Source organism: Ammospiza caudacuta, chromosome 2, assembly GCF_027887145.1.
Source record: "Ammospiza caudacuta isolate bAmmCau1 chromosome 2, bAmmCau1.pri, whole genome shotgun sequence".
NCBI classification, from domain to species: Eukaryota; Metazoa; Chordata; class Aves; order Passeriformes; family Passerellidae; genus Ammospiza; species Ammospiza caudacuta.
The window spans coordinates 120,646,103-120,663,606 of NC_080594.1; the positions used below are offsets into that span (position 1 = coordinate 120,646,103).

Genomic DNA, 17,504 nt, shown 5'->3' on the forward strand with positions numbered 1-17,504 from the left:
GGAAAATATTGTGGCTGATGCAGCTGTGACTCAGCTGCTAATTTGGGGTGACAAGCAATTCCTTGAGCATCTGACTCAAGTTAATGGGAGGATGTTACCCAACAGCAGCACCTTGAAATAACACCCAGCTCCTCAGCAGGGCTTGAAATCCTCATTGTTTTACTGGGTTTGCCAGCAGGAGATCTTGGAGGGAGGCTCAGGGCACTTGGACATTGCAGGAGAGCAAAGCCAAGCTCTGGTCCCACTCAGGAATCTCTGTGTGTGTGTGTGTGTGTGTGTGTGTGTGTGTGTGGAGATTTTCTCTAAAATGTGGGAAAAATAACTCAAGGATTTTGCATAGGGATAAGAGGCAGAGGCAGATGCAGATGTTGGGGAGAAGCTGTCACAGAAGTCCCTCTGCTCGAGCTGGATTGCAAATCCCCTGAATTTCCATCTTGTCTCATTGACTAATGACTCCTAAATGCTTTTCCAAGCCGCATCTTCATGGGAAAAAAAAAAAAACCCACAAACATTTAGTTTTCCTCCAGCTCTTGGAGCAGGTCTGTAATGGATCACCCCATTACCCAAGACATTTTTAGATGGGAACTTTTTCCCCATTTTCAAGCCCTCAGTCCTGACAGCTTTCTGCAACCCAGGGCCAAAAGCACTTGGGGACATAATTTAGGGGTGATTCTGGGATGATTTGGGATTTTTAGGGGTGATTCTGGGATGATTTGGGATTTTCTGATTCTTGGTGATTTGGGATTTTGGGATAAAAGCTTTTCTGAGTGAGCAGGAAAAGTGGAGCCCAGTGAGAAGGGGGAGAAGGGTGGCCAGGAATGGAGAGCCAGGAGACATCACACAAAGCTCCTGCTCTGTCCCTGTGAACTTCTTCCTTGGAATTTCTTCCTGCAGGGCCCAGGTGGGAGAGGAGCAGGCATGGGAGGAAGAGGGAACACCCTAATGATGGTCTGTGTGAGGAAAGCAGAACACCAGAGCTGGTTCAGAGCCCAAACACAAGGCCCAGGCTCATTTCTTTGACTCCAGCTCCGCTGCTGGAGCTGCCATTTGTTGGTGCTTGGGAAATGAGCCTGAGTTTAGGCCAGAGAAATGAGTCAGGGCAGATAAAAAGAGCTGGAGGACTGTGGAAGGGCCACGCTGTTGGAAGTGAGCAAAGCCAAGCAGCAGGAGGAAGTCCAAAGGGAAAAAAACAAGGTTAATCAAAAAGGAGAGTCACCCATGTGTGCTCCGTGGCATCAACAGGAAGCAGCCACATCCATCCTCCTCCATGTGACAGCTACATCCCAGCCTTGGGACAGACTGGAACAGGGGTGCTGGGACACGTGGACATCTCCAGGAGCTCCCTCTGATCCAGCAGGAAGGGCTGCCAGCTGGGAATCCACATGGATAAAAGCCAAATCCCTCCTTGGTGCCCAAAGAAACCTTCCCTCTGCAGGAGCTCATTGCCATGGGGTAACTGGGGCAGCTGCCAGCAATTCCTGTGAGCAGCTGGGATTGCCCCAAAGTGCCCCACACTGAGCCCAGACGGGCTGGGACTGCTCCAGCAGCCAAGACAAAGCAGCTTCAAACCAAAACAGGCCTGGGCTGTGCCTCCTCCCAGTCCTCAGTCACTCACAGCCAAAAAAAGGCCCTTGGATCAAATCCAGGGAGAAAACATCAACTCAGGCTGTGGAGATTTCACCTGAGCTGTCCCCACGCACTCCTGGGATGGACATTGGGCTGTTTTCCATGTGGAGCTGCAGTGGAAGAGCCAGAGATGTCAGAGAGAGCCCAAAGCATGGGGAAAGGACACACAAAGATCTCAGACCAAGCCATGGGGAAAGGTCACACAAAGATCTCAGATCCGAACCATGGAGAAAGATGACACCAGAAGCAGCTGAGGGCACCTGGAATGAGCAGCTGGAGGAGCTGAGGGAGACCCTCAGGGGCTGCAGCTCCAACCTCTGCTCCTGGCACAGGGACAGCAGCAGGGAGCATCTGGGGCTGGGCAGGAATGAAGGACAGGGCATCCTGATGTGGACCCTGACCTTCAGCATGAGAGGATGAGAGGAAATGGCCTCAAATTGCACCAGGGGAGGCTCAGATCAGGGATTACAAACAATTTTCCCCTCACAGAGTGGTCAGGCTTTGGGATGAGCTGCTCAGGGAGGTGATGGAGGCACTGGAAGGGTTCAGGAGGAGTCTGGATGTGGCCCTTGGGGACAGGGTTTGGGCTGGTGCTGGATGCCCATGGAAGTCTCTCGGTGATTCTGTGACTCTGGGATTTGCCTTTAGCCACAAAGGAGCATCCCAGGTGTCCCTCTCCAGCAGGAATGAAGGCCAGGGCATCCTGGTGTGGTCTCTGACCTTCAGCCATGGAGTTACTGGGATATTTAGACAGGGTTTAGCAGATATGGATATTCTGGGGCAGCCCGGGAGGATCCCTCTGGACACAGCCAGCACTGCAGCAGCTCAGCTGTTCCTGTGATCCTGTGGGGAAAGATGGGCTCAGACAAACCCAAAGGGGCACAGGAGGGGATCACACACCAAATGGGGCTCAGACAAACCCAAAGGGGCACAGGAGGGGATCACACACCAAATGGGGCTCAGACAAACCCAAAGGGGCACACCAGGGATCACACACCAAATGGGGCTCAGACAAACCCAAAGGGTCACACTGGGGATCAAACACTAAATGGAGCCTCAGGATCTCTCAGGAAACCAAAATACCCCAAAGTTTGGCCCACTCAGTACTCAGAGACCCCAAAAGATGCAAGAACTGATCCATAAGAAAGAAGCAATGCCAAAGGGTTTCCTCAGGTAAAAAGAAAACCCTGGACAGGGCAAGGCATCCAAAGGACAGAGTTTGTTTCTTGCAGATGATGCAGGGGAACAATGGAATGTTGGGAGGAAAAGGGATCCAGTGCACTGAGAACCCCTCTGAAGGGAAATGTCTGGGGATCATCACTGATACCAATCCTCTGCTCTTCAGGAGAATCACAGAATCACTCAGGTGGGAAAGGCTCCAAATCCTGGCACAGGGACAGCAACAGGGAGGGGCTGGGGCTGGGCCTGGAGGGATTTAGGTTGGGTTTCAGGGCAAGGCTCTTGCCCAGGGGGTGCTGGCACTGCCCAGGCTGCCCAGGGAATGGGCACGGCCCCGAGGCTGCCACAGCTCCAGGAGCCTTTAGCCGGCGCTGCCAGGGATGCCCAGGCTGGGCTTGGTGGGCTCTGGGCAGGGCAGGGCTGGCACTGGGGGATCCCTTCCCACTCAGCAATTCCATCATTATTATTATTCCATGAGATCAGGAGCATTTTGCTTGGCATTAGTCTCCATTCCAGAGCAATATTAAGGTTTCCACCTTTCCTGCCCAAGACATTTGTCTGCTGCTCCTCCTCCTCCTGTTTGATCATTCCCACCCTGTGTGTCCCTGAGCCCTCCCTGCTCTCCCGACTCAGCACACCCTGAGCTCAGTGACCTTCAGGGGGACACTGGGACTGGCATTGTTCAGGGAATCTCTGGTGTCAGGAACAGCTGGTGGAAGAGAGGGGTTGAGGGAGGGACAAATTTCTCATTATTGGCAGTGATTTCTCAACTTGGGAACTTCCAGGCTCCTTTCTGATCCCTGGGGGTTTATTCCCACTCAGGAATTCCATGGCTCAGTCCCACCAAGGCCAGCACTGCTGGATGCTCAGCAAGCTCCAGCAGAGGGAAGATTTCAGCCTTGTTCACATCTCAGATGTGATTTGGGATAATTCCACCTCTTGGCTTTTTTTATATTTTTTTTTCCCACATCTCCCTTCAGCTCCCAGACAGAGCTTTGCAGGAAGAAATCTCTGTGTGTGTTTGGATGATCCTGACATGGTTCCCACTGGCATCTGCTTCCCAAAAACCCATCAGGAATTCCAGGAAGGAGCTGCACCTGCCATCCTGCCTTGTCTTAAAAATTGTCAGGATGTGGGAATGAATGGAAGGGGAAAAAGCAAAGTTCTCAATCTCCTGGGTCAGCAGAGCTGGACAGAGCTCCAGGAGTGTTGGAACAACATTCCAGGGAAAAACTGGGATTGTTGGGGGGTCTGGGCAGGGCTGGGGTGGGACTGGATGATCCCTGTGGGTCCTTCCCACTCAGGATGTTCCAACTCCCTCATGTGAGGTCCATCAGCTCCCCATTAGCCTTGAAGGCTGAGGTTAATAATAGTTAATGAATATTAGCTAATTAACTATGTCACATGGGCTATAATTAGAGGATGCACCAAGTTAAAGCAATGCTGCCACGACTGGAGCTGGGATCCCAGGGAACTGACGGATTCTGCCCCGCACAGAACATCTGCAGAGCAGGAAAAAGCAGGTGGAATAACTGCTGATTCCCAAGAGGAAAAGCAGGGAGGGAGATGTTGGGATCCCTGTTTGGATGGTGGATGCCTTGGGATGCTGCTCAGGGAGCTCTGCCTCCCTCCAGCCCCAGCCTGGGGTGACTCTGGCACAAGTCTCAGACTAAAAGCTTTCAGTGGGACTAAAATGAAGCTGAGCTTATCTCAGCTAAAGTCTAATGACAAAACTACCCTGTTGAAAATTCGTATTTTCATTTTAAGACTTGAGAAAGCCCAGAGCCCTGAGCTCCCTATGCCAGCAGCCACTTGATTCACCTCAGAACCTGGCAGAGTTTGGTTTGCTTCCCCTCACATCCCAACAGCTCCTTTCCTGATCCCTCCACAGGAATTGCAGCTTTTGTTTAAACCCACACAGAGTTCATGTGAATAAAAGGAACCCTAAAGGTGCAAACATTGGAAATTTAGAGGCCAGTTTTTAATTTTACTCTTTTTATTTTGTGTCTTCAACACTTGGCACTGGTGACAATGGCAATATCAGAAACACAGAGCTGTGCAAGGGAGGCACAGCCTGAACCCTGCTTTGGAAAAGAGGAATTTTATGGAACTGGGGAGGAGCAGAGGCCCTGTGCTCTGTAGGCACCACAGTGACCTGGCTCAATTTTTGGGATGGGAATATTTCCAAGGGTTCTTGAGCAGATCCTCTGGTGTTGATGTGCCCCTGGGGACAGCCTTTGGGCTGATGGTGGCACTGGATGATCCTGGAGGGCTCTTCCCACCCTGATGATTCTGGGACACACCAAGAACTCCAAGGCCCTCTATCCTTGCTGCCTCTTCTCTCTCACAAATGAAACTGAACTGAATCTTCTTTTCCTCTTTCAAACGTGTTTTTAACCATAAAATCCTTTCTGTGTGCAAGGAAGGCCTGGAGGTGGCACTGAGTGCTCTGGGCTGGGGACAAGGTGCCCAGGGGGCACAGCTGGCACTCCAAGGGCTGGCAGGGCTGTGCCAGCCCCGGGGATTTGAGGATTCTTTCAGAATTCCAGGCCCTCAGCTGCTCTGCGAAGGAGGAACTGCAGCAAAGCTGAGCTGCTGTCTCCCCCCAGTGTCAGCAGATTTTTCTTGTTCAAGATGTGGCACAAGGGACTCCCAAAGGTGAAATCACCTGGGAGCTGTGAGAGCACAGCTCAAAGTGCCCATGAACAGCAGGGAACAGCCTTGGGTCTGTTTGGGGACAGGACTGGGAGCAGCCATGGATCAGTTTGGGAAGGGACAGGACTGGACAAGACCTTCTCTTATCCTGGAAATTGTTGGATATCCCCCATCCCAAGCTCTGATGTTACACTGAAATTTAGGAATGCCTCAAGCAGGAGGAAGGCAGGGCTGGGTGGGATACTGGGAGGAAATTCCTGGCTGGGATGGAATTCCCAGAGCAGCTGGGGCTGCCCCTGCACCCCTGGCAGTGCCCAAGGCCAGGCTGGACACTGGGGACAGTGGGAGGTGTCCCTGCCATGGCAGGGGTGGCACTGGGTGATCCTTAAAATCCTTTTCAACCCAAACCACTGTGGGATTCTAAAAATCAGGCTGGAGTAGATTTGAAGTCTTTTACCTGCAAAGGTTTTTCTGATTTGGCTGCAGAGAATGTGCAGGAATTTGCAGGATTTCTGAGGAGACTCCTCAGAGCTCCTTCCCCCATATTCAGGGGCAAAAAATGAGCTTAAATTCCTTTCTTGCACACCTTTGGCAGGGGCGAATTTAAGCCAGACTTGATTGCTTTGGGTGCTAAATGGTGCCCAGTGGCTTTGGTGGTAAATGGGGCTGCAAAGGGAGATTGTGATTTCTGCTCACAAAACAGTAGCTGAAAAGCTAAAAAAAATTCTCATCACTATTATTTATTTTTTTTTAATAGAAAAATCTACTCTGGACAGCCTAAACACTCCAGATTGGGGCAAATATCCAAAAACAACCAGTGAGTGCACAGAGCCAGGCCCCTGGTGTCAGCAGAGCAGGGAGATTTGGGGCAGAACTCCTGAGTTTCCCTCAGGGAGGTGGGCACAGGCTGTGCCACCCCAGGAACCGAATTCAACCCCCCAGTTCACCTTGGCATGCATTTCTCCAGGATCCAGGGCATTTCTGTAGGATCCAGAGCATTTCTGTAGGATCCAGGGCATTTCTCCAGGATCCAGAGCATTTCTCTAGGATCCAGGGTATTTCTGTTGGATCCAGGGCGTTTCTGTAGGATCCAGGGCATTTCTCCAGGATCCAGGGCATTTCTCCAGGATCCAGAGCATTTCTGTAGGATCCAGAACATTTCTGTAGGATCCAGGGCATTTCACCAGGATCCAGGGCATTTCTCCAGGATCCAGGGCATTTCTGTAGGATCCAGGGCATTTCTCCAGGATCCAGGGCATTTCTCCAGGATCCAGGGCATTTCTGTAGGATCCAGAACATTTCTGTAGGATCCAGGGCATTTCTGTAGGACCCAGGGCATTTCTCTGGGATCCAAGGCATTTCTCCAGGATCCAGCAGGGTATTGCACTGCAGGACTATTCTCTGGGCTGGGAATGCCCTTCTGCACTGCTTTTATTCTCCAGTCTCCAAGGAGACAGCAGGAAAAGGGAGATCTGAACATCCCTGCACTTCCAGGGAGCTCCCTGAGCATCCCCAGTGCTCCCTGCTCAGGTGAGGGCTGAGCTCAGGGCTTCTCCAGCTTTCTCTTCTCTCCTCTCCCCACTGCACTGGAAAAATTCTGCTTCTCCTTAACTCCCAGAAGGGTCTAGGAAGTGTTTTGGAATGGAAATGGGGAAGTGAAGGTCCCCGAGGCAGTGCCACACCTGAGCCTTTATTGTTGTTTCTCTAATTCTCTCTTAGGAACCTAAATCTGCTCTGAGCCAGGCTGGGAGAGCTGGGGGGGGCTCACCTGGACAGGAGAAGCTGCAGGGAGAGCTCAGAGCCCCTGGCAGGGCCTGCAGGGGCTCCAGCAGAGCTGCAGAGGGACTGGGGACAAGGCCTGCAGGGACAGCACCCAGGGAATGGCTGCCAGTGCCAGAGGGCAGGGCTGGGTGGGATCCTGGCAGTGAGGAATTGTTCCCTGGCAGGGTGGGCAGGGCTGGCATGGAATTCCATCCCTGCATCCCTGGCAGTGCCCAAGTTCAGGTTGGACACTGGGGCTGGGAGCACCTGGGACAGTGGGAGGTGTCCCTGCCATGGCAGGGGTGGAACAAGGTGATTTTTGGTGATTTTGGGTGATTTTGGGTGATTTTTGGTGATTTTATGTCTCTTCCAACCCAAACCATTCCAGGACTCCACGCCCAAGATCTCCAGGATTTGGTGCCACAGCAGAGGCAGGAACAGCTGCCCCAGGCTGAGCAGAGAACAGGGAACCAAAGAGATTTTTTTGGGATAAAATTCCTGCCATGAAACCCCTCCTGTGATCCCCACGGGCCCAAGGAAGTGCTGGATGCACCAGGAGCCTGGAGCTGCTCCTCTGCTGGGATTGCCCTCCTGATTCCAGGCAGGCCCCACAGCCTGGCCCTTGCAGGAAGCAGCTGCAAAAGCTGCACTGAGCCCTCTCCCCTTCTTCTGCCTCTCCTGGAGCCTTGGAGCCTCCCAGGATGCATCCAGAGCATTTTTCTCCTCCATTTTTCCCTTTTCCTCTTCCATCCCAGCCACCTCCTTGCGGCTGATCCTTCCCAAGTGCCTCCCCTGCAGCTCCAATCCTTTGAGGAAGCAGCACCCACGTTTATTTTTTAAACAAAGACATTTTTTTATTGCATAAATAGAGGCTCAGCTGCTTTGTACATATAAAAACAGAGATAAAATTTAAGTGTCACTCTGAGGTTACCCATCCTTCTTTTCCAGGAAGGCTTCATCCTGCTGGGAGGGGACTCCAAGGGTCAGGAACCTGCAGGGTGGGGACAGAGCAGTGAGAGGAGCAGGGACAGGAGCTCCTGTGTTCACAGAGCACCTCAGGAGCTGTTCCCAGCTCCATGGGGGAATTCCTCCCTCTGAATCCCAGAGTTCAGCAAGGACAGGGCACCTCTGGGGACTGGGAAGGGAATTTCTGTGGAATCAGAGAGGTTTTAACACCAAGGGTGGTGTCACCTGCTGGGCACTGAGGGTTTGTGTGATGATCCTGTGGGGAGCTGTGGGGTTTGCCAAACAGAATTCCCTGGGATAAAACTGCGCAGAACCCCAAAATGCAGGGCTGGTTTGGGTTAGAGGGATCTTAAAGCTCATCCCATCCACGGGCAGAGACATTGCCCACTGTCCCAGGCTGCTCCCAGCCCTGCACAACCTTTCCTTTGCCAGGGAAGTGCCCAAAATCTGCCCCAAAGCCAAGTCCTGAACCTGCTGGAAGCATGAAAAACCCCTTTGGTTTTGCTGGTTTTTTTGTTCTTTTGTTTTTGGGTTTTCTGTGTGTAAATAGAAAAATCTTTATTCCCAGGGCCTCTTTTCTAGGCACTATTCTCAGTCCTTGGGAATAAAGGGAATAAAAGAGTGGCAGGGTGGAAATAAAATTGAGGAAAGATTTGAAGTGCCTTTAGATGGGAGGGGATGACCTCAGAAAGGGAAGTAAGATTTTATTTCAATAAAGAACAACATGACATCAAACTCCCACTGAGCTTCCAAAGGGCAGGCAGGAATAGAATTCCCATTTTGCTGCAGAACAGGGAGAAGTGAAGCAAACTGCTCCAAAAATGACAAGCAAGGCAGGGAATAGAATCCAAGCAGCAGGCAGGACTCACTCTGCTCATGGATCTGCTCCAAGAATGCAGGGATTGCTTCAGCCTTGGAAACAGAGGGGAGGAACTCGGGAATTTCAGAATGAAAATCCCAAATTTAGGGGATTTTGTCATGTTCATTTTGCTCTTTCAAGCAGAAAAATGTGCATTTTTCTCAGGGAATTCTACATGGTGGATGTTCCAGGGCAGAACCTGTCCCTTTGGGAATTCCAGGTGTGGGATTTGCCCTTTCCAGCTAAACCCTCCCCAAGCTGCAATGATTTCACTCCTCTAGAAATGGGCTGATTATTTATTTTCTCTCTTTATTTTGTGCCTTCAAGCCCAGAGCTCTGATTGCAGCATCCTGCCTGCCTGCTCCCCTGCAGTTATTCCCAATTTATCCCTCTCTTTGTGCACCAGGCAGATAAAACCAGAGAGGGAACATTGTGCTCAAACATCCTCAAACAGGACAGTGGCTCATGCAAGTCCCACAGAAAATGAGACAGCAAATCCCTGAAACATCCCAAGAGCTCATTTTGGGATCCAAATCCAACTCAATCCCACTGGGATTAACAATGTCCAAGCCCAATCAATTCCACACCTGAGGCACTCTTCACTCATCCTTCTTCTCTGCTTCTGCTTTCAGTTTCTCCTCACGTTCCCTCTTCAGTTTCTCCTCAATTTTCTTGCTCTGGTACATTTTGACTCCAGCAAAGGCCAAGCAAAGGATCAGTGTTTTAGCTGCCAAAATGTACATCAGCAGTGGGAAGTTCTCCAGAGCCTGCAATGCCAAAGAATCTGTTTAGGCACTTCTGGAACACTTGGACAATTAAAAATTTAATTTATAGGGATGCTCTGTATCTTCCATGCCAATATTAATGCTCCTCTCTCACCATGGTTTTTTATTTGTGTGGGAAATTAAACCAGGCAGAGCAACAAAGCAAAAAAAAAAACAAAACCCATTTCCCTCAAGTCCTGAACTCCTTTTGCTCATTTTCCAGCAATATTTGCACCATCTGTAGCTGAAAAAAGGGAAAAGCTGGGTATTTTAGGGAAATTGTGCAAGTGGAAAAGCTGCTGAAGAATCCTCACAGGTGAAGGATCCCTGGGGATCAGCTCTCAGATGGGATCCCCCAAAACACCCCAGGAAATCTTAACTCACAGCAATTCTGCAATGAACCTGCTGAGAAATGGAAGGGGCAGATAAACGACTTGAAACTGGGAGAAAAGGGAAAAATCCAAGGATTGCTGAATGCCTGGAGTTGCACAGAGTGTTCCAATGCTATAAAAATATAAACTTGGAGAGGAAAATGCAATGGAAATGGGTGGTGGGCACGGAGCAGCCCCCAGGGATGGGGTGGGGTTGTTGGGGTCTGGACTGGGTGGTCCCTGTGGTCCCTTCCCAGCAGGATATTCCAAGGTTCTGTGCTAAATCTGAACTTGGAATTCCCCCTGCTCCCTCAGGAGCTCCCAGAGCTGTCAGGACACATCAAAGCTCTGAACTGAGGCCAAGCCTTGTGTCCCTGCACCAGCAGGGAGCTTGGAAAACAGCACCAGGCTCTGTCCATGTCCCCACAAGCACAGAGGCAGCAGCTCTGCAACACCAGGGCAGGGGGAAAGTTTGATTTAATGAGCTCAAATTGTTAATTACAGAGTCCTGGAATGGTTTGGGCTGGAAGGGATTTCAGAGTTCATCCAGATCCATGGCAGGGACACCCCCACTGTCCCCAGTGCCCAGCCTGGCCTTGGGCACTGCCAGGGATGCAGGGATGGAATTCCATGCCAGCCCTGCCCACCCTGCCAGGGAACAATTCCTCATGGCCAGGATCCCACCCAGCCCTGCCCTCTGGCACTGGCAGCCATTCCCTGTGTGCTGTCCCTGCATCCCCTGGCAATTGTCTCTCTCCAGCTTTCCTGGGGCTCCTCCAGGCCCTGCAAGGCCACCCTGAGCTCAGCCCAAAGCTTCTCCTGTGCAGGTGAGCAATGCCAGCTGTGCCAGCCTTTCCTGCCAGCAGAGCTGCTCCATCCCTCTGCCCATCCTGGAGCCTCCATGGACTTGTTCCAACAGCTCCATGCAGGAGGAACCTGCTCCAACACTGACACAGTGGAAGAAATTCCCCTCCAGTAACAAAAGCAGCTGAGGGAAGAGCAGCCAGAGAAAAACCTGGGAAGAGGACAGGCAGGAGCAGCAGGGCTGAGCAGAGCTCAGGTCTAAAATGGGCAAGGAAGGACAAGAAGAAATCCCCAAATCCCCTGTCCCTGAGAGGGTGGGGGTTAAACAACCCTTCCCTGGGAAAGGAACCATCAGATCCCACCCAACACATCCCCATGGAAAGAGCAGCAATCCCTGATTTGGGAATCCTCCCATGGAAAAGGAACCATCAGATCCCACCCAGACCATGGAAGGAGCAGCAATCCCTGATTTGGGAACCCTCCCATGGAAAAGGAACCATCAGATCCCACCCAGACCATGGAAGGAGCAGCAATCCCTGCTTTGCTGTGGGAACCTGCCCCAGGCTCACCTTCCAGTTGAAGGCCACCATCTCAGCTGTGGGCAGCCCCAGGACTGGGGGGGGTCACACTCCTGGAGGCACAGGGCAGGGCAGGAGCATCTTGGAGACACAGAAAACAAAGCAGATTTAACTCTTGGAAAATGGGAAACAAAGCAGAATTAACTCTTGGAGAAACGGAAAATAAAGCAGAATGAACTCTTGCAGAAATGGGAAATAAAACAGAATTAACTCTTGCAGAAATGGGAAATAAAAGCAGAATGAACTCTTGGAGAAATAAAAACCAAAGCAGAATTAACTCTTGGAGAAATGGAAATAAAAGCAGAATTAACTCTTGGAGAAACGGAAAATAAAGCAGAATTAACTCTTGGAGAAATGGAAAATAAAGCAGAATTAACTCTTGGAGAAATGGAAATAAAAGCAGAATTAACTCTTGGAGAAATGGAAAATAAAGCAGAATTAACTCTTGGAGAAATGGAAACCAAAGCAGAATTAACTCTTGGAGAAACAGAAATGGAAGGAGAATTAGGCACGCTGCTAATTCCCCCCTGCCTGGGAGGGCTCATCCCCAGCAGCCCCAGTGAGCTCAGGGCCAGGGCCAGGGCAGTGACAGCCCAGGGCAGGTGCTGGGGCTGCAGTTGCACACCCTGGCAGCTGCCCATGGAGAACATGGAAAGCAGGGCTGGGTGTGCTGCCCCTGCTGGACTGAGGGACACTCAGGAGCTGCCCTGGGCCTTCCCTGAGGGTTCCCAAGCCCACCTGCTCTGTTTGGAGCCTGAACATCGAATGAATCCTCTAATTTCTCAATCCCCCGTGATTGATAAATTGAATTCTCCACACTAACAGCTTACAAATATAGAGGTGAGCAAAGCAAGCAGTCCCTGGAGCCCTGAGTGCTCACCACCAAGCACTGCAGAGCTGAATTGCTGGGATGGAAAGGCTGCAGCACACACAGCACTGCCCTGGGCTCTCTGCTCAGCTGCTGGAATCCAAATTAACCCCTGGAGGCCTTTTCTGTCCATGGAGCAAGAGTGGCAAAGCAGGAGGGAACACTCCAGCACAGTGAAAAGCTGGGCTGAATCAATCAGCACCACAGCAGAGAGCAGCTGCTGAGCTCCCTGCAGAAATTAAATGTGCTTGCAGCTCAGTTTCTGGGGAGATTTTCTAATTTATCCAGCCAGAGCACCCTCTCTTCTCCTTTTCTCCTTTTCGCTCTCACTGTGCTGAGACCCCTCTGGAAACATTCACACTCCTCCAGAGTGACCAAGACCCAGCTGTACCAATGCCCTGGAGTGGCAGCCACCAGCAAATTCCTGTCCATCAGTCACGGTTCCTGTGCTGATCCTGTTGTGCAGCTCCTTCTCCTGCTGAGGGAATGTCAGGGTGGCTGTGAACAGCCACTGCTGTTACACCTCCAAGGGAATGTATCTTCACTTCATGGAACCATGGAATGGTCTGGCTTGGAAGGACCTTGGAGATCCTCCCCTGCCATGGCAGGGACACCTCCCACTGTCCCCAGTGTCCAGCCTGGCCTTGGGCACTGCCAGGGGTGGAATTCCATGCCAGCCCTGCCCACCCTGCCAGGGAACAATTCCTCATGGCCAAGACCCCACCCAGCCCTGCCCTCCTTCAGCTTGAGGCCATTCCCTGGGTGCTGTCCCTCCATCCCTTGCCCAAAGTCTCTTTTCCCAGAGCTGCCACCTGTGCTGCTCTGTCCCCACAGTGTCCTGTGCAGTGGGAATGTCACTGCTCCCTCCGATCCAGGCTGCATTCCCACATCCCACCATCCTCCCCTGGCTTTTCCAGCCCCCCTCTGATCCCAGCCCTTATGAAATGCAGTGGAAACCTCAGGATTGATAAAAAGCAGCACGGGGCAGGGAGAACAAAGTGGGAAAAGGGGAGAAAGCGGGGAAAGGGGAGGATTTGAAAGCCCAGGGCCAGGTTGGACACTGGGGCTGGGAGCAGCCTGGGATTAGTGCAAGGTGCCCCTGCCCATGGATGGGCTTTGAAATCCCTTCCAAGCCAAACCACTCCAGGATTCCCTTCACACTTAAAAACCAAAACTTGTGAGCACTGAGGTCACCAGTGCAAGAGCACAAAGCCCCAACGCTGCTTTTTCAAGGCTGGGATATCTTAAATCAACAGCTGGAATGGAGTGTTTGCCCTTCCTGAGGAGATAAGGCACAGAAAGGAGCAGGGCACACATCCACAGGCAGGCATTGTTCCCTGCCCAGGGAAATGCCATGGCTGGGCCCCACACAAGGGCACTGCTCCATCCATCCCTCAGCTGCTCCTTGTGCAGCCAGGGGAGCGGGGACAGCAGCAGCAGGGATTGCCTGGCAGGTGCTCCAGAGCTGGGATCAAACAGCCCCAGGCTGGCAGGGGTTCCCTGGCACTGCACTGCCAGGGCCCCTCTGCGGTTTTATGCAGCCCCACATTTCTCTTCACAGAGAAAAGCAAGGCACAACTCTTCCCAAGAATATTTCTGGGTTTTGCATTCTCTGAACCTCAGAGAAAGGGAAAAACAATTCTTATCTCATTTGCTGTGCCTGTGTTTGTGCAAAAGCAGAATGAAATATGGAGACTGTTTACCCACAGTGATGGGGTTTGGTTTCCTTGGCCTGTCAGGGCCAGGTGTGTCTGTGTGTGTGTGTGTGAACTGTTGGGTGACAGTCACAGATTCTGGGCAGTGTGTGCAGGGTTGGGTGCTTGGCAGATTCAGTTTTAGATGTACAGAATAATATATAATAATAAAAAAACAAAATAATAAAATATAATGATGATGATGATAATAATAATTTATATTATATTATATTATATTATATTATATTATATTATATTATATCATATCATATATTTACTTTTATACTTATTATTGTTAATATAATATAATATAATATAATATAATATAATATAATATAATATAATATAACTCACCAAGGCCAGGCTGTATGGGACTCTGGAGGTGTCCCTGCTCATGGCAGGCTTGGAATGATGTGATCTTTAAGGTCCCTTCCAACCCACACCTGATTCTGATTCTGATTTTGGATCAACTCAAGGTTCCAACTCAAGCAACATCCAAACAATTGAAAAAACCATCAAGATCTTCATACCTGATGAAGCAGAAATTAAAATATGAGTGATTCCTCTGGCAGCTCCTCACATACTCCAAACTCTGGAAAACAAAGCAGATGGGATATTTCATTCACATTGGCTGGATTAAAATCAAACCAAACCCAGAAATGCCAGGGGCACATCTGACTCTCCCACCATGGCATCACAAAGATAATCCCAAAATTGGAGCACCTCTGCTCTGGAAAGAGGCTGGAGAACTGGGATTGTCCAGCCTGGAGAAGGGACAATTCCAGGGAGACCTTAGAGCCCCTTCCAGTGCTGAAAAGGAGTGAGAGGGACTTTTTATATGGGCAGAGAGTGCCAAGACAAGGGGCAATGGTTTTAGACTGCCAGAGGGCGGGGATGGATGGGATATTGGGAATTAGGGAGGGTGGGCAGACAATTCCCTGGATCCCAGCCCAGCTCTGTCCTGGGCTGGAGCAGAAGGAAGGGACTGGGGAACAAGGAGAGAGGTGGAAAGCAAGAAAGGCAGGGGGTGGAGAGCAAGGAAAGGGGCTGGAGAGCAAGGAAGGGTGGGCTGGAGAGAAAGGAGGGATACTGGAGAACAAGAAATGGGTGCTGGAGAGAAGGGAGGGATGCTGGAGAACAAGAAATGGGTGCTGGAGAGAAGGGAGGGATACTGGAGAACAAGGAATGGGGGCTGGAGAACAAGGAATGGGAGCTGGAGAACAAGGAATAGGGGGTGGACAGTAAGGGGAGAATAAGGAGTTAGGGCTGAAGAGAAAGGAGGAGGTACTGGAGAACCTCCATGGGGGCTGGAGAATAAGAAGGGGGAAAGGCAGGGAGCAGAGAACAAGAATGGAGGGCCTGGAGAGGAAGGAAGGCGATGGAGAACCAGAAAAGGGGGCTGGTGAACAAGGAGAGAAAGGTGGATATCAAGTAAGGGGGCTGGAGAGCAAGGAAGGGGGGCTGGAGAACAAGAAATGGAGGCTGGAGAACAAGAAATGGAGGCTGGAGAATAAGAAATGGGGGCTGGAGAACAAGAAATGGAGGCTGGAGAATAAGAAATGGGGGCTGGAGAACAAGAAACGGGGGCTGCAAAGTAAGGGGAGAATAAGGAGGGGGAGGCTGAGGGGAAAGGCAAGGAGTGGAGAACAAGAATAGAGGGCCTGGAAAGGAAGAAAAGCGATGGAATACTAGGAAAAGGGGCTGGTGAACAAGGAGGGAAAGGTGGATATCAAGTAACGGGGCTGGAGAGCAAGGAGGAGGCTGGAGAACAACGGAACAAGGGGACTGAGAGCAAGGGCGGCTGGAGGGCAAAGAGGGGCTGGAGATGGAGGAAAGCGGGGTGATCAACACGGAAGGGACTGGAGAGAGGAAAGGGAGGGTGGATTAGACAGGAGGGGGGTTGTAGAGAAAGGACGAGGCCTGGAGGGCAAGGAGGCGAGGGAGAAGGGACAGAGGAAGGCCGGGGACGGCAGGGCGGACAGCGGGCCCGGCCCCGCGGAGCGGCCGAGGCTGCGGGGAGCGGAGCGCTCGGGGCCGGCGGCGATGCGGGCCGGGGTCTGCCGGAGCCCCGCGGGGCCGTGAGGGGAGAGAAAGGAAGAAGGAAGCGAAGGAAGGAAGAAAAGAAGGGGCCCAGGCCGGTCCTACCTGCGGGCGGCCATGGCAGCGGGGGCGGCGCTCCCTCACGGAGCTCCCGGCAGCGGCAGCGCCGGGCCCGGCCGGGGCCGCTCCGCCCGCTCGGCTGCCGCGCTGGGCATGGCGGGGCCCCGCTTTTCTCCCTCAGATTTAACAGTTCTGCCATAAAACAGCTCCGGCAGGGACCGCGGAGAAGTCCTGGAGACCCCCGTGCCCCCAGCTGGGGATTGGGATATGGTTGGGATTGGGATTGGGATTGAGTCCCTGTGCCGCATAGGTGATTTCCCAGCTGCAGAGCTGCCCCAGCCAGGGAGGAGCTGGAGCTGCTGCAGAGCCCAGAGGAGGCTCCAGGATGGGCAGAGGGATGGAGCAGCTCTGCTGGCAGGAAAGGCTGGCACAGCTGGCATTGCTCACCTGCACAGGAGAAGCTTTGGGCTGAGCTCAGGGTGGCCTTGCAGGGCCTGGAGGAGCCCCAGGAAAGCTGGAGAGAGACAATTGCCAGGGGATGCAGGGACAGCACACAGGGAATGGCCTCAAAGTGAAAAATTACAAGTTTAGATGAGATATTAGGAAAAATTTCCTCCCGGGAGGGTGGACATGCCTTGGCACAGAGTGTCCCTGGATCCCTGGCAGTGCCCAAGGCCAGGTTGGACGCTGGAGCTTGGAGCAGCCTGGATATCTTCCACTATCCCAGACTGCTCCAAGCCCTGTCCAGCCTGGCCTTAAACATTTGCAGGAATGTGGAGTCCACGTCCTCTCTGTGGGCAGCTTGTGTCAGGGCCCCACCACCCTCACACTAAAGAATTTCTTCCTAACATCTGACATAAACCTGCCCTCCTTCAATTTAAGGCTATTTCCCCATGTCCTGTCAATACATTTCTATGTGAGAAGTGCCTCTGCAGCTCCCCTGGAGCCCCTTCAGGCCCTGGCAGGGGCTCTGAGCTCTCCCTGCAGCTTCTCCTGTGCAGCTCCACCTTTGTCTGGTGATGATCCAGGGGCAGCTCTGCAGGTCAGCTCTCACACGAGCAGAGAAAACAATCCCTTCCTCCAGCTTGCTGCTTGTGCTTCTTTTGCACCTCCAGCACATCTACAGAGTGGTGGCATCAGCTCAAATCTCCAAATCTGTGTCCAAGACAAGCCACAGGCTCCCAAAGAAAAGAAGCTCTCTGTCATTTATTATTTAACACGAGCGAAAATGGGGATCAGATCACTAAAAAGGAGTCAGGAGTGAGTGTGTGCAGGTATC

At 51.9% G+C, this 17,504-nt stretch overlaps 1 protein-coding gene across 1 annotated transcript; it reads right to left on the reverse strand.

The window, feature by feature from the left end:
- Window positions 1-8,061: 8,061 nt before the first annotated feature.
- SMIM11 (small integral membrane protein 11) lies at window positions 8,062-16,343 on the reverse strand. The gene is made up of 5 exons (XM_058800233.1): window positions 16,271-16,343; window positions 14,656-14,717; window positions 11,555-11,644; window positions 9,634-9,813; window positions 8,062-8,212 (listed from the first exon to the last, which is right to left on the reverse strand). Exons 3-4 carry the CDS (start codon window positions 11,573-11,575, stop codon window positions 9,646-9,648), a joined length of 189 nt encoding a protein of 62 aa, XP_058656216.1. The 5' UTR covers window positions 11,576-11,644; window positions 14,656-14,717; window positions 16,271-16,343; the 3' UTR covers window positions 8,062-8,212; window positions 9,634-9,645.
- Between the last annotated feature and the right edge of the window lie 1,161 nt (window positions 16,344-17,504).

Coding starts and splice junctions, on each gene's coding strand:
- SMIM11 (XM_058800233.1), bottom strand. CDS start 11,575: ATGGTGGCCTTCAACTGGAAG. Junction 9,814..11,554: donor TGGTGGCCTTCAACTGGAAG/GTGAGCCTGGGG, acceptor TTGGCATTGCAG/GCTCTGGAGAACTTCCCACT.